Genomic DNA, 14,788 nt, shown 5'->3' with positions numbered 1-14,788 from the left:
CTTGTCTTTCGGGGGGTGCAAAAACATTAATTTTATCCTTGTGGGTATTATGTACACCATGGTGGCTTTAGTGCCTCAGGGTCTGCCCTGCTAATAATGACAGTGGTCCTGGGAAGACCAAAATCTGGGTGTGCACACCCCATCCCATCACCCCCCCCCCCCTAGATCCAGCCCTGGGTGAAGCAAATAATAATTAGATGTATGAAACAAATAGTTCTCTATGGAGTAACCTATACAACTAAAATGTAGGGGCAAACACCTTGCATGATAACATGATGCTCCATTCTTCATTATTAAAAAACGTGCCCAGGTATTACTCCACCGCTGTGCCCTGCTTCTACCTCCATCCACTGCCACTGGTCCCTTCTGGGTTCAGTGATAGCAAGGGTCATTCAACCCACTTTCTGTGAGCCCAGACTGTCATTGACATGCCCCTTTAGATGACATAATCATACAATAATACCAGTGTGAGTACCGCTCATATCATTAAAAAATCCACTTAGGTCAGCCATAGAGCAAAAACAGGCTGAGATTTGAACCATGTATGGGCAAGCTGAATGTACCCAAGTTGATTCATCAATGAATTTGGGAACAACCAGCCTGCCAGATTTTACACTATATTATCGCTTTTCCTGGCAGGGGGACGGGGGAAAGCCAATACAATGGCTCAGCGGGAGGGAGTCCCATGTCAATGCCACTTAGGTCGGCCGAAGAGCAAAAACAGGCCGAGATTTGAACCATGTATGGGCAAGCTGAATGTACCCAAGTTGATTCATCAAGGAATTTGGGTACAACCAGCCTGCCAGATTTTACACTATATTATCGCTTTTCCTGGCAGGGGGACTGGGGAAGCCAATACAATGGGAGGGAGCCCCATGTCGTTGGTGGGGGAATAGAGCGTATATGCTTTGTGTATGGCTAGCCTAAGACCAAAGGAACTTTACAAGGAAGGTGAGGAAGAGTCTGATGTCACCACACCGCCCTAAAGACTGAAGCAAAATAAAAGGTTTGCATAAAGGTTTTTTGTAAAAAAAAAAAAAAAAAAAAGGCAGGCTTTGGAGGGTTGGTATTGCTGAGGGAAGGTATGGCCTATGGGTGGAGTTACACTATAAATCTCTATGTAGCAAGATATTAAAACTGCCCATGTAGCTCTAGCCTAACTTAAGTGAAACAGTAAGATTGGCTATAGTCTATATTAATCCTGCAAAGGTGCCGCTTTCTAGCCTCCATTAGTGTTGAGGGAAACTAGTAATGGCAGAAACATGGCCACCACCATTGCTGACTTTATTCTTTGAATGCTAGATGCTTGACCATTGTGCTAATCCTCTGCCTTAAATCAGTAACCCAGAACATATATGTAGATAAAGACTTCCGATTTTCCTGGTCTGCATATGTTATACTCTATGGACAGAGGTCTGTGGACATCTAACCATCACTTGTTCATGAGTTTGTTGGGAGTTCCCATTCCAAAACCATGGCCATTAATATTAAAGCGGAGTTCCGGGCACAAAAAATATTTTTTTTTTTGTGCCCCTCCGCTAGGTATGCCTCACCTGAAAAGGAATTGGATAGTTATTTTTTTTTTTGTTTACTCACCTTTTTATTGAAGATCGTAAATACTCACCTATGACAGCTTCCTCCTCCAGCGCCGAGGCTCACCCCGTCACTTCCTGCCTCGCGATGATTCCTGGGAGCTAAACGTCATAGCTCCCAGGAATCAATGCGCCGCACCGGCCCCGCTCGTCATTTCCGGGCGACGCACCGGAAGTGACGAGAGGGGCCAGTGCAGTGCATTCTGGGACACGAAGACGCGGAAGAAGACAGAGAAGAGGACCGCGCCGGCTTCAGCTGCCCACAACCGAGATGGAAACGCTGTGGAAGAAAATTTCTAAGTAAGTATTTCTTCTTACAGGTAAGTGCGAACCGGGACAGATCAGAGGCTAGCCATTGTGGAATGTGCTAGCCCTGACTGTCCCGGGGGTATGTTCAGAAAAAAATTGTTTCTCTGCCCGGAACTCCGCTTTAAGTGGACGCCCCTCCCTCCCCCACTGCTTTACAACTATAACATACTCCACTCTTCTGGGAAGGCTCTCCACAAGATTTTGGAGTGACTATAGGACTGTTTACCCATTTGTGAGATCAGGGTACTGATGTTGGATGAGAACTAACTCACAATCAGCATTTCAATTCATTCTAAAGGTGCTCAACAGCAGTGGTCCTCAACCCTGGCCTACAGGGCCCACTAACAGGCCAGATTTGCAAGATAACTGAAATACATCCCAGGTGATATCATTTGCTGCTCAGTGATTGCAGTATTCTAGTCTGCATCTCCCCAAGGTAATACCTACAATCTGGCCTGTTAGTGGGCCTTGAGGACCACTGTTCAACAGGGTTGAGGTCAGGGCTTTGCACAGGACACTCAAGTTCCTCCACACCAGACTGGTCATTCATTTCTTTAAAGAGCTAGCTTTGTATACACGGCACAGTCATGGTGGAAGAGAAAAGGGCCTTCAAAAACTATCCCCACAAGGTTGGAAGAGTACAATTTTCTGCAGTGTCTTTGTATGATAGAGGATTACCAGGACCCTTTACTGGAGACACTTGAACTCCATCATTTAGAACGGTGTCCACATACTTCTTGCCATATAGTGTACTTAGTTGAAGCTAATGACTTATGCCTCGTACACACGCATCGATAGTTGGCCGTGAATTTTCGGCCAACGTCCGATCTTCGGCTTGTTAGTATGATGCTTTCGACAACGGACTGCGACTTTTCGGCCGAATAAAATCTGGTGTGCAGGCTATAAAATTTTTGTTGGCTGTCAACACAATGGCCGATTTTCCGTCAGTCAGTACAGATTTTGGCAGACAAAAATCTGATGAGCAAGACTGGGCATGCTCAGAGAAGAAAAAACACACGGAAAGTAAACCAGCACATGACATCACTTCTGAAGTAGATTTTTGTTGGCCGAGAAAATTTGTGTGCAGTCTAGGCACATTCCAACCAACAAAACACAACTTGGACAAAAGACGGCCGATCGGTCGGCCGATAATCGTTGCGTGTGTACAAGGCATTAGTACAACTGCCAGTTTTTTCAGGAGGTCAGCAATGGCTAGTCCCCTCCCTAAAATTTTAGTTATAAGTTGAGTCTTGTAGGCAGAGTCATTAGCCTGTTCCCTGTATCCCTTGAAGACCTTAAAGTCAAAATGTCCCTGTTAAAGTTTCTGGTTCTATTCCCTCTTCTTGACGCTGTGATAAGCTTCCTGCCCACCTAGAGTTGTTAAATCATATACAATACCAGCAGGGATGGTGAGAGGTGTACTGGACACCTTTGCTGCCATTGTACTGGAAGTCCAGTATGCCCCTGTGCCTTTCGGGGAGGGTTGGGCTCCCTCCAGGCATACCTGCCCTCTATCTATTCATTATTATATATGTGCTCCTACTATGGAGTCTCAAAATTTATAGCATTAGGGCTACTGATAACACTGGGTGCCTTGTTGTGGGCTTTACAAACTAAAGCCCTGTTTTTAATGTGAACTGTTAGAACAATCGGGTTTATTGCAGGCTGGCTGGTAAGTGAACCGGGAGTTTTCTTTGTTGTTTGACATGTGTTGCCCTTCCATGTGCTCCTTGCTGGTAAGGCCAGTTATAGGTTGGGGGCAGTTTCCGTTTGTTTGTACCAGGAATGGTGGGAACCCTTCAAAATGAGCACAGCAGGTGTGTAGACCTGAGAACTTAGCACAGGGATGGTGGGAACCCTTCAATATGGGCACAGTAGGTGTACAGACCCAGGAACTCAGCAGAGGGATGGTGGGAGCCTATTATAATGGGCACCGTTGGGAACTCAGCACAGGGACAGTGGGAGCTTCTCAAACTGGACAACAGGTGTACAGACCCCGGCAACTCCGGGCAGGGATAGTAAGAACCTCTTGTGATGGACAGATGTGCAGACCCGGGAACTCAGTGAAGGAATGTTGGGAGCTCCTCATAATGCACACAGCAGGATTGCAGATCCAAGAACTCAGTACAGGGATGGTGGGAACCCCTCATAATGGGCACAGCAGGTGTGCAGACCCTGGAACTCAGGGCAGGGGTGATGGGAAGCCTTCAAAAGAGCATAGCAAGTGTGGAGACCCCAAGAACTCAGATGAAGAATGGTGGGAGCATCTCAAAATGGGCACAGCAGGTATACAGAGCTGGAAACTAAGAGCAGAGATCTCACCATTAGAGTCACTGAGAAATTGAAGAGTGTCAGGGGAATAAGGTGAGCAAATATAAAGCTTTTATAAGTAGAAATGCTCAGTCTATAATATACCTTTAACAGTACAACTTGTTTTTTGAAGATGTCCAGGAACTGCACTGACATTGAATAGTAGTTTGCAGATAGAGGGAGGGACTTCCAGTGGGAGGGACTTCCAGTGCAATTCCAGATTTAACGATTGTCTATGTCATATTTTGACAGAAGCAGCAATTTACTGGTAAGTTTTCTATCCAGATGAACAACCCTTTGTGGAGAACGATGCATCACACTTATACGTCCTCCAACTTTCCCAGAAGGTCCTGATAAGCAACACCGAGAGGTGTTATTCTGTCTCATTTGTAGAGCGCCATCCTCTTGGACTGGTACATATACATATAGGCGTCACAGAAGAGGCGTTTGGCAACACCTTTCATCTCGCGAGGATTCTGGTTGATGAGGTCTTTCAGCGGAGAGGCCAGGTAAGTGGCCACCTCTGGGCAGAGGCTGACTCGGGGGATGTTGTAGCCATTTTCGCTACCTGCAAGAACAACATGGCAGAAGGTTAAAGTTGATCAAAGTTGCCATCCTTCCCTGCCAATCCCTCCATTGGCTTCCGCTCACCCAACAAATACAATTCAAAATTCTACAACTACTACTACAATAACATACAAGGCCGTCACCTACATTACAAACCTAGTCTCAAATAGCAACCAAACCATTCTCTCCGCTCTGCTCAAAACCTTCCTTGTCACCTCCTCCCATGCTCACCTTCAGGACTTCTCCACAGTCTCTTCTATCCTCTGAAACTCCTTAACCTAGTTTCTGTCTCAAGACTTCCTGCTCTCTAGATCCCTTGTAACCTCCTTCCATGCTCACCTCCAGAGCCTCTTCCATCTTTTGGAACTCCATAACCTAATTTCTGTCCCAAGACCTCCTCCTCTCTACCTCTCTTATTACCTCCTTCCATGCTCACCTCCAGGACTTCTCCAGAGCCTTTTCCATCTTTTGGAACTCCATAACCTAATTTCTGTCCCAAGACCTCCTCCTCTCTACCTCTCTTATTACCTCCTTCCATGCTCACCTCCAGGACTTCTCCAGAGCCTTTTCCATCTTTTGGAACTCCATAACCTAATTTCTGTCCCAAGACCTCCTCCTCTCTACCTCTCTTATTACCTCCTTCCATGCTCCCCTACAGGACTTCTCCAGAGCCTCTTTCATCCTCTGGAACACCTAAACTTAATTTTTGTCCAGAGACCTCCTGCTCTCTAGCTCCCATGTCACCCCCTTTCATGCTCACCTCCAGGACTTCTCTAGAGCCTCTTCCATCCTCTGGAACTTCCTAACATAATTTCTGTCCCAAAACCTCCTGCTCTAGCTCCCTCGTCACCTTCTGCCATAATCTTGCTGAAACTGATACTTCACTCAACTAAAATACCCTTCACCCAGGAAAAGAAGGGCAGCTCATCTTCTTCATCTCTCCAGGCTCTAACACATTTGCAGCATTTTTTTTTTTACATTTCTGGGAAGCTTGTACCCTTTTGACAGGTAATCATTTCGCACTTAATCCTCTCTTAGTATGACTTTCGTCTGATCCACCTCCTCCTCTCCGGAACCTCCTGGAACAGGTCACACAAGGTTGCGGGACCGGATTTACTGCACTGCCGTGCCTCACACAAGCGGAGTAGAGAGCCGGCTGTGAGACATCCTGAAGTTACAGGCGGCTCTCAAATCCAAAATGGTGGCACCGAGATCCCAAGTCTGGCAAAGACTTGGCTCCCAGGGGACAAACCAGTTAAAGTTCTTCTTTAAAGGTCTACGTTGCCATGGTTCGTGTGCCAGGAACAGCTCTTACATTTACAGAACCACAAAAAAATAACTGTTTTTGAAGGGTAGGGGGTCGGTAAATCTTCCTAGGTCCAATTCACTAAGGGTCCAGAAAATCCTGTTTGAAATTTGGCGAACCAAAACTTAGCAATGGATCCCACTGAACTCTATGGGAAAGGGGGACAATCTTGTTAAATTCTGCACCTTTTTAGGGCTAATAGGCTAACTACTGTACAGAAATGCATGAAAAGCCAAGGTGAGAAGACTGGGTTATCGAAAAGCCTCTTTAGTGGCCCTTCCAAGCCTGCTTGCCATAGTTCAAAGGTTATGCTGTGCATTATGGTTTGAAAAAAAAAATCTCCTGGGCAAGTCTGCACAAAAATTCATTGCTAACGCAAATTTTGAACCAACCGGATCTGCTTCAAACCCATAGTAACAGTAAACCCAAAAGGCATCCCTTTTTTTAGGGTTAAATTTCATGCAGCCCGTGGTTCCCCTTTGGAAGCTAATGAACTAAGGGCTGCAAATTCCTGAACAGACCCCCTTACAGGTGAACACTGCCAGGTTGACTCACCTACTGCCATCTTGTATCTTTTGGTTTACTGGTGAGGCCTCCTGTCTGGATTTCTTAGTTCTGTACCTTAGGCCATTGCCCAAGCAAGGAAATCAGGAAAACTCCACAAGCCACAGTAGGCATAGAGGAGTGGGACCTTGGTGTACAGACCTCAGCATCAGACTCCTAACTCTAACTGTGATTGGCTGTGGCTTCAACTGTATGCAGAGTGATCAATGGATCTACATAGTAGATCCATGTGATCAGCTCTCATACAGAGAGGAGAATGACAGGCAGCTTGTTTACACAAGCTGCCTGACTATCTCCCTCTCCCCCGCCGATCGCAGAGTGGCCGGCGGCGATCGGGTCCGCCGGTCACACGCGCGGGGGGGTCCGTGACCACGCGGGAGCGGGAGCGCGCCTCCGGCGGCGCGCGCTCGCTCCCTAAACCCTCACAGGCGAGCGACGTAGACCTACGTCACTTTGCCTGTGAGGGGCTGACCGCCGCCGTAGATAGTCGTGCGGCGGTCGGCAAGTGGTTAAAGCGTAGTTCCGGCCACAGAATCGTTTTTTTTTTTTTTTTAAATACTTCCCAAAACAGTTATCCACTGCCCTTAATACATCCGCTAATCCGGTTTTATACATTTAAATAATAGATTGACAATCATTAAATCTTACTTTATAAAATGTTTGCCGAGCACCGTCATCTTTTTGCTGGTCACCCAAAGCCGCTGTGTGCAAATATATGCCCTGCTTCCTCTTCTAGATGGAGGGGGCCGATGAATGCAGCGCGAAATCTCGCGCATGCCCAGTACTATGCGATCGGCATAGTATAGGGACGCCTATCATCACGTTATTTCCTGTTTGCAAATAACGCGATGAGAGGAGCGGCCGGCCGCCTTCGTCACTGCCCATTGCATCCTGGGAGTGATGAGTAATAGCTCCCAGGACGCATTGCAGGACAGGAAGTGACGGCGTGGGCCGCGGCCGAGGAGGGAGGAAGTTGAAGGAAAGGGGAGTATATTTTCTTCTGAAACAAGGTAAGTAAAAAAAAAAAAAAAAACAGGAATATCCAATTCTTTTACAGGTGACAATAAGGAAGCAGATGCCACAAAATCTAAAGTAACGATTTTGTGGCCGGAACTCCGCTTTAAGTGAAAAATGCCCTTCAGTGATTTCTTACCATATCGGTCCGCCATACTATCGAAGAACATCCAGCTTCCCTTCTCCCCCGCGTACTTGACGAAAGACACGTAGTGACTGGTCTCTATACACAGAACAGCAAACAATTCCAGAGTCTCCCGAGGGATCTTCTTTGTCCCCTGAGCTTTCAGGAAAGTTTCTGGGACCTTTAGGGGGATGGGTTTATGATCTTTTCGCTTGTGATGGCTGTGAGCCTGGAAGATGAAAAGAAATGGAATCAGCTGGTCTCAGGTGTGGGTGAGAAACCACATAAGGAGGTGTAATCCATAATACTCACATTTCCAGAAGTCTTTTCCTGCACACAAAAGAAATTATATGCAGAAGAAGGGGCAGATGAGATCCGCACTCCAGCACAAACCTCACTCCCCAGTATCCATGTCACCACTGAGATCTACACCGCACACCTCACTCCCCAGTATCCATGTCACCACTGAGATCTACACCGCACACCTCCCTCCCCAGTATCCATGTCACTACTGAGATCTACACCGCACACCTCCCTCCCCAGTATCCATGTCACCACTGAGATCTACACCGCACACCTCCCTCCCCAGTATCCATGTCACCACTGAGATCTACACTCCAGAACAAACCTCACTCCCCAGGATCCATGTCACCACTGAGATCTACACCGCACACCTCCCTCCCCAGGATCCATGTCACCACTGAGATCTACACCGCACACCTCCCTCCCCAGTATCCATGTCACCACTGAGATCTACACCTCCCTCCCCAGTATCCATGTCACCACTGAGATCTACACTCCAGAACAAACCTCACTCCCCAGGATCCATGTCACCTCTGAGATCTACATGTCACACCTCCCTCCCCAGTATCCATGTCACCACTGAGATCTACACCGCACACCTCCCTCCCCAGTATCCATGTCACCACTGAGATCTACACCGCACACCTCCCTCCCCAGTATGCATGTCACCACTGAGATCTACATCACACACCTCACTCCCCAGTATCCATGTCACCACTGAGATCTACATCACACACCTCACTCCCCAGTATCCATGTCACCACTGAGATCTACACCGCACAACTCACTCCCCAGTATCCATGTCACCACTGAGATCTACACGTCACACCTCACTTCCCAGTATCCATGTCACCACTGAGATCTACACCGCACACCTCCCTCCCCAGTATCCATGTCACCACTGAGATCTACACCGCACACCTCACTCCCCAGTATCCATGTCACCACTGAGATCTACACCGCACAACTCACTCCCCAGTATCCATGTCACCACTGAGATCTACACGTTACACCTCACTCCCCAGTGTCCATGTCACCACTGAGATCTACATCACACACCTCACTTCCCAATATCCATGTCACCACTGAGATCTACACCGCACACCTCACTTCCCAGTATCCATGTCACCACTGAGATCTACACATCACACCTCACTCCCCAGTATTCATATCACTACTGAGATCTACACCGCACACCTCACTCCCCAGTATCCATGTCACCACTGAGATCTACACTCCAGAACAAACCTCACTCCCCAGTATCCATGTCACCACTGAGATCTACACCGCACACCTCTCTCCCCAGTATCCATGTCACCACTGAGATCTACATCACACACCTCACTTCCCAGTATCCATGTCACCACTGAGATCTACACCGCACACCTCACTTCCCAGTATCCATGTCACCACTGAGATCTACACCGCACACCTCACTCCCCAGTATCCATGTCACCACTGAGATCTACATCACACACCTCACTTCCCAGTATCCATGTCACCACTGAGATCTACACCGCACACCTCACTTCCCAGTATCCATGTCACCACTGAGATCTACACCGCACACCTCACTCCCCAGTATCCATGTCACTACTGAGATCTACACGTCACACCTCACTCCCCAGTATCCATGTCACCACTGAGATCTACACGTCACACCTCACTCCCCAGTATCCATGTCACCACTGAGATCTACACCGCACACCTCACTCCCCAGTATCCATGTCACCACTGAGATCTACACCACACACTTCACTCCCCAGTATCCATGTCACTACTGAGATCTACACCGCACACCTCACTCTCCAGTATCCATGTCACCACTGAGATCTACATCACACACCTCCCTCCCCAGTATCCATGTCACTACTGAGATCTACACCGCACACCTCCCTCCCCAGTATCCATGTCACTACTGAGATCTACACGTCACACCTCACTCCCCAGTATCCATGTCACTACTGAGATCTACACCGCACACCTCACTCTCCAGTATCCATGTCACCACTGAGATCTACACCGCACACCTCACTTCCCAGTATCCATGTCACCACTGAGATCTACACCGCACACCTCACTCTCCAGTATCCATGTCACCACTGAGATCTACACGTCACACCTCACTCCCCAGTATCCATGTCACCACTGAGATCTACATCACACACCTCACTCCCCAGTATCCATGTCACTACTGAGATCTACACCACACACCTCACTCCCAGTATCCATGTCACCACTGAGATCTACACCGCACACCTCCCTCCCCAGTATGCATGTCACCACTGAGATCTACACCGCACACCTCACTTCCCAGTATCCATGTCACCACTGAGATCTACATCACACACCTCACTCCCCAGTATCCATGTCACCACTGAGATCTACACGTCACACCTCACTCCCCAGTGTCCATGTCACCACTGAGATCTACATCACACACCTCACTCCCCAGTATCCATGTCACCACTGAGATCTACACGTCACACCTCACTTCCCAGTATCCATGTCACCACTGAGATCTACACCGCACACCTCACTTCCCAGTATCCATGTCACCACTGAGATCTACACCGCACACCTCACTTCCCAGTATCCATGTCACTACTGAGATCTACACGTCACACCTCACTCCCCAGTATCCATGTCACCACTGAGATCTACACGTCACACCTCACTTCCCAGTATCCATGTCACCACTGAGATCTACACCGCACACCTCACTCCCCAGTATCCATGTCACCACTGAGATCTACACATCACACCTCACTGCCCAGTGTCCATGTCACCACTGAGATCTACATCACACACCTCACTCCCCATTATCCATGTCACCACTGAGATCTACACCGCACACCTCACTCCCCAGTATCCATGTCACCACTGAGATCTACACATCACACCTCACTTCCCAGTGTCCATGTCACCACTGAGATCTACACATCACACCTCACTCCCCAGTATTCATATCACCACTGAGATCTACACCGCACACCTCACTCCCCAGTATCCATGTCACCACTGAGATCTACACCGCACACCTCACTTCCCAGTATCCATGTCACCACTGAGATCTACACCGCACACCTCACTTCCCAGTATCCATGTCACCACTGAGATCTACACCGCACACCTCACTTCCCAGTATCCATGTCACCACTGAGATCTACACGTCATACCTCACTCCCCAGTATCCATGTCACCACTGAGATCTACACCGCACACCTCACTCCCCAGTATCCATGTCACCACTGAGATCTACACGTCACACCTCACTCCCCAGTATCCATGTCACCACTGAGATCTACATCACACACCTCACTCCCCAGTATCCATGTCACCACTGAGATCTACACGTCACACCTCACTCCCCAGTGTCCATGTCACCACTGAGATCTACACGTCACACCTCACTCCCCAGTGTCCATGTCACCACTGAGATCTACACCGCACACCTCACTTCCCAGTGTCCATGTCACCACTGAGATCTACATCACACACCTCACTTCCCAGTATCCATGTCACCACTGAGATCTACACCGCACACCTCACTTCCCAGTGTCCATGTCACCACTGAGATCTACATCACACACCTCACTCCCCATTATCCATGTCACCACTGAGATCTACACCGCACACCTCACTTCCCAGTATCCATGTCACCACTGAGATCTACACCGCACACCTCACTTCCCAGTATCCATGTCACCACTGAGATCTACACGTCACACCTCACTCCCCAGTATCCATGTCACCACTGAGATCTACACATCACACCTCACTTCCCAGTATCCATGTCACCACTGAGATCTACACCGCACACCTCACTCCCCAGTATCCATGTCACCACTGAGATCTACACCGCACACCTCACTTCCCAGTATCCATGTCACCACTGAGATCTACACGTCACACCTCACTCCCCAGTGTCCATGTCACCACTGAGATCTACACCGCACACCTCACTTCCCAGTATCCATGTCACCACTGAGATCTACACCGCACACCTCACTCCCCAGTATCCATGTCACCACTGAGATCTACACCGCACACCTCACTTCCCAGTATCCATGTCACCACTGAGATCTACACGTCACACCTCACTCCCCAGTATCCATGTCACCACTGAGATCTACACCGCACACCTCACTTCCCAGTATCCATGTCACCACTGAGATCTACACCGCACACCTCACTTCCCAGTATCCATGTCACCACTGAGATCTACACCGCACACCTCACTTCCCAGTATCCATGTCACCACTGAGATCTACACGTCACACCTCACTCCCCAGTATCCATGTCACCACTGAGATCTACACCGCACACCTCACTTCCCAGTATCCATGTCACCACTGAGATCTACACCGCACACCTAACTCCCCAGTATCCATGTCACCACTGAGATCTACACGTCACACCTCACTCCCCAGTATCCATGTCACCACTGAGATCTACACGGCACACCTCCCTCCCCAGTATCCATGTCACCACTGAGATCTACACCGCACACCTCCCTCCCAAGTATGCATGTCACCACTGAGATCTACACGTCACACATCACTCCCCAGTATCCATGTCACCACTGAGATCTACACGTCACACCTCACTCCCCAGTATCCATGTCACCACTGAGATCTACACGTCACACCTCACTCCCCAGTATCCATGTCACCACTGAGATCTACACCGCACACCTCACTTCCCAGTATCCATGTCACCACTGAGATCTACACCGCACATCTCACTTCCCAGTATCCATGTCACCACTGAGATCTACACCGCACACCTCACTTCCCAGTATCCATGTCACCACTGAGATCTACACGTCACACCTCACTCCCCAGTATCCATGTCACCACTGAGATCTACATCACACACCTCACTCCCCAGTATCCATGTCACCACTGAGATCTACACCGCACACCTCACTTCCCAGTATCCATGTCACCACTGAGATCTACACCGCACACCTAACTCCCCAGTATCCATGTCACCACTGAGATCTACACGTCACACCTCACTCCCCAGTATCCATGTCACCACTGAGATCTACACGGCACACCTCCCTCCCCAGTATCCATGTCACCACTGAGATCTACACCGCACACCTCCCTCCCAAGTATGCATGTCACCACTGAGATCTACACGTCACACATCACTCCCCAGTATCCATGTCACCACTGAGATCTACACGTCACACCTCACTCCCCAGTATCCATGTCACCACTGAGATCTACACGTCACACCTCACTCCCCAGTATCCATGTCACCACTGAGATCTACACCGCACACCTCACTTCCCAGTATCCATGTCACCACTGAGATCTACACCGCACATCTCACTTCCCAGTATCCATGTCACCACTGAGATCTACACCGCACACCTCACTTCCCAGTATCCATGTCACTACTGAGATCTACACTCCAGAACAAATCTAACTCCCCAGGATCCATGTCACCACTGAGATCTACACCGCACACCTCACTTCCCAGTATCCATGTCACCACTGAGATCTACACCGCACACCTCACTCCCCAGTATCCATGTCACCACTGAGATCTACACGTCACACCTTCCTCCCCAGTATCCATGTCACCACTGAGATCTACACCGCACACCTCCCTCCCCAGTATCCATGTCACCACTGAGATCTACACCGCACAACTCCCTCCCCAGTATCCATGTCACTACTGAGATCTACACCGCACACCTCCCTCCCCAGTATCCATGTCACCACTGAGATCTACACCGCACACCTCCCTCCCCAGTATCCATGTCACTACTGAGATCTACACTCCAGAACAAACCTCACTCCCCAGGATCCATGTCACCTCTGAGATCTACACGTCACACCTCACTCCCCAGTATCCATGTCACCACTGAGATCTACACCGCACACCTCCCTCCCCAGTATCCATGTCACCACTGAGATCTACACCGCACACCTCACTTCCCAGTATCCATGTCACCACTGAGATCTACACCGCACACCTCCCTCCCCAGTATGCATGTCACCACTGAGATCTACACCGCACACCTCACTTCCCAGTATCCATGTCACCACTGAGATCTACACCGCACACCTCCCTCCCCAGTATGCATGTCACCACTGAGATCTACACCGCACACCTCACTCCCCAGTATCCATGTCACCACTGAGATCTACACCACACACCTACCTCCCCAGTATCCATGTCACCACTGAGATCTACACCGCACACCTCCCTCCCCAGTATGCATGTCACCACTGAGATCTACACCGCACACCTCACTCCCAGTATCCATGTCACCACTGAGATCTACACCGCACACCTCCCTCCCCAGTATGCATGTCACTACTGAGATCTACATCACACACCTCACTTCCCAGTATCCATGTCACCACTGAGATCTACATCACACACCTCCCTCCCCAGTATCCATGTCACCACTGAGATCTACACCACACACCTACCTCCCCAGTATCCATGTCACCACTGAGATCTACACCGCACACCTCCCTCCCCAGTATGCATGTCACCACTGAGATCTACACCGCACACCTCACTCCCAGTATCCATGTCACCACTGAGATCTACACCGCACACCTCCCTCCCCAGTATGCATGTCACTACTGAGATCTACATCACACACCTCACTTCCCAGTATCCATGTCACCACTGAGATCTACATCACACACCTCACTTCCCAGTATC

At 49.2% G+C, this 14,788-nt stretch overlaps 1 protein-coding gene across 1 annotated transcript in view; it reads right to left on the bottom strand.

The window, feature by feature from the left end:
- Positions 1-4,490: 4,490 nt before the first annotated feature.
- LOC309557078 (ubiquitin carboxyl-terminal hydrolase CYLD-like) overlaps positions 4,491-14,788 on the bottom strand; it is an 89,811-nt gene continuing 79,513 nt past the window's right edge. The window contains exons 15-16 of the mRNA XM_082259684.1: positions 7,802-8,015; positions 4,491-4,779 (exon numbers count right to left, since the gene is read on the bottom strand). Coding sequence (XP_082115810.1) covers positions 4,595-4,779; positions 7,802-8,015 — 399 coding nt within the window. The 3' untranslated portion in view covers positions 4,491-4,594. The remainder of the gene's footprint in view (positions 4,780-7,801; positions 8,016-14,788) is intronic.

This window comes from Pelophylax lessonae (assembly GCF_965119305.1).
Source record: "Pelophylax lessonae genome assembly, chromosome: 5".
Classification (NCBI taxonomy): domain Eukaryota; kingdom Metazoa; phylum Chordata; class Amphibia; order Anura; family Ranidae; genus Pelophylax; species Pelophylax lessonae.
The sequence above is the reverse complement of the archived record's forward strand: the minus strand, read 5'-3'. Positions and strand labels throughout refer to the sequence as shown.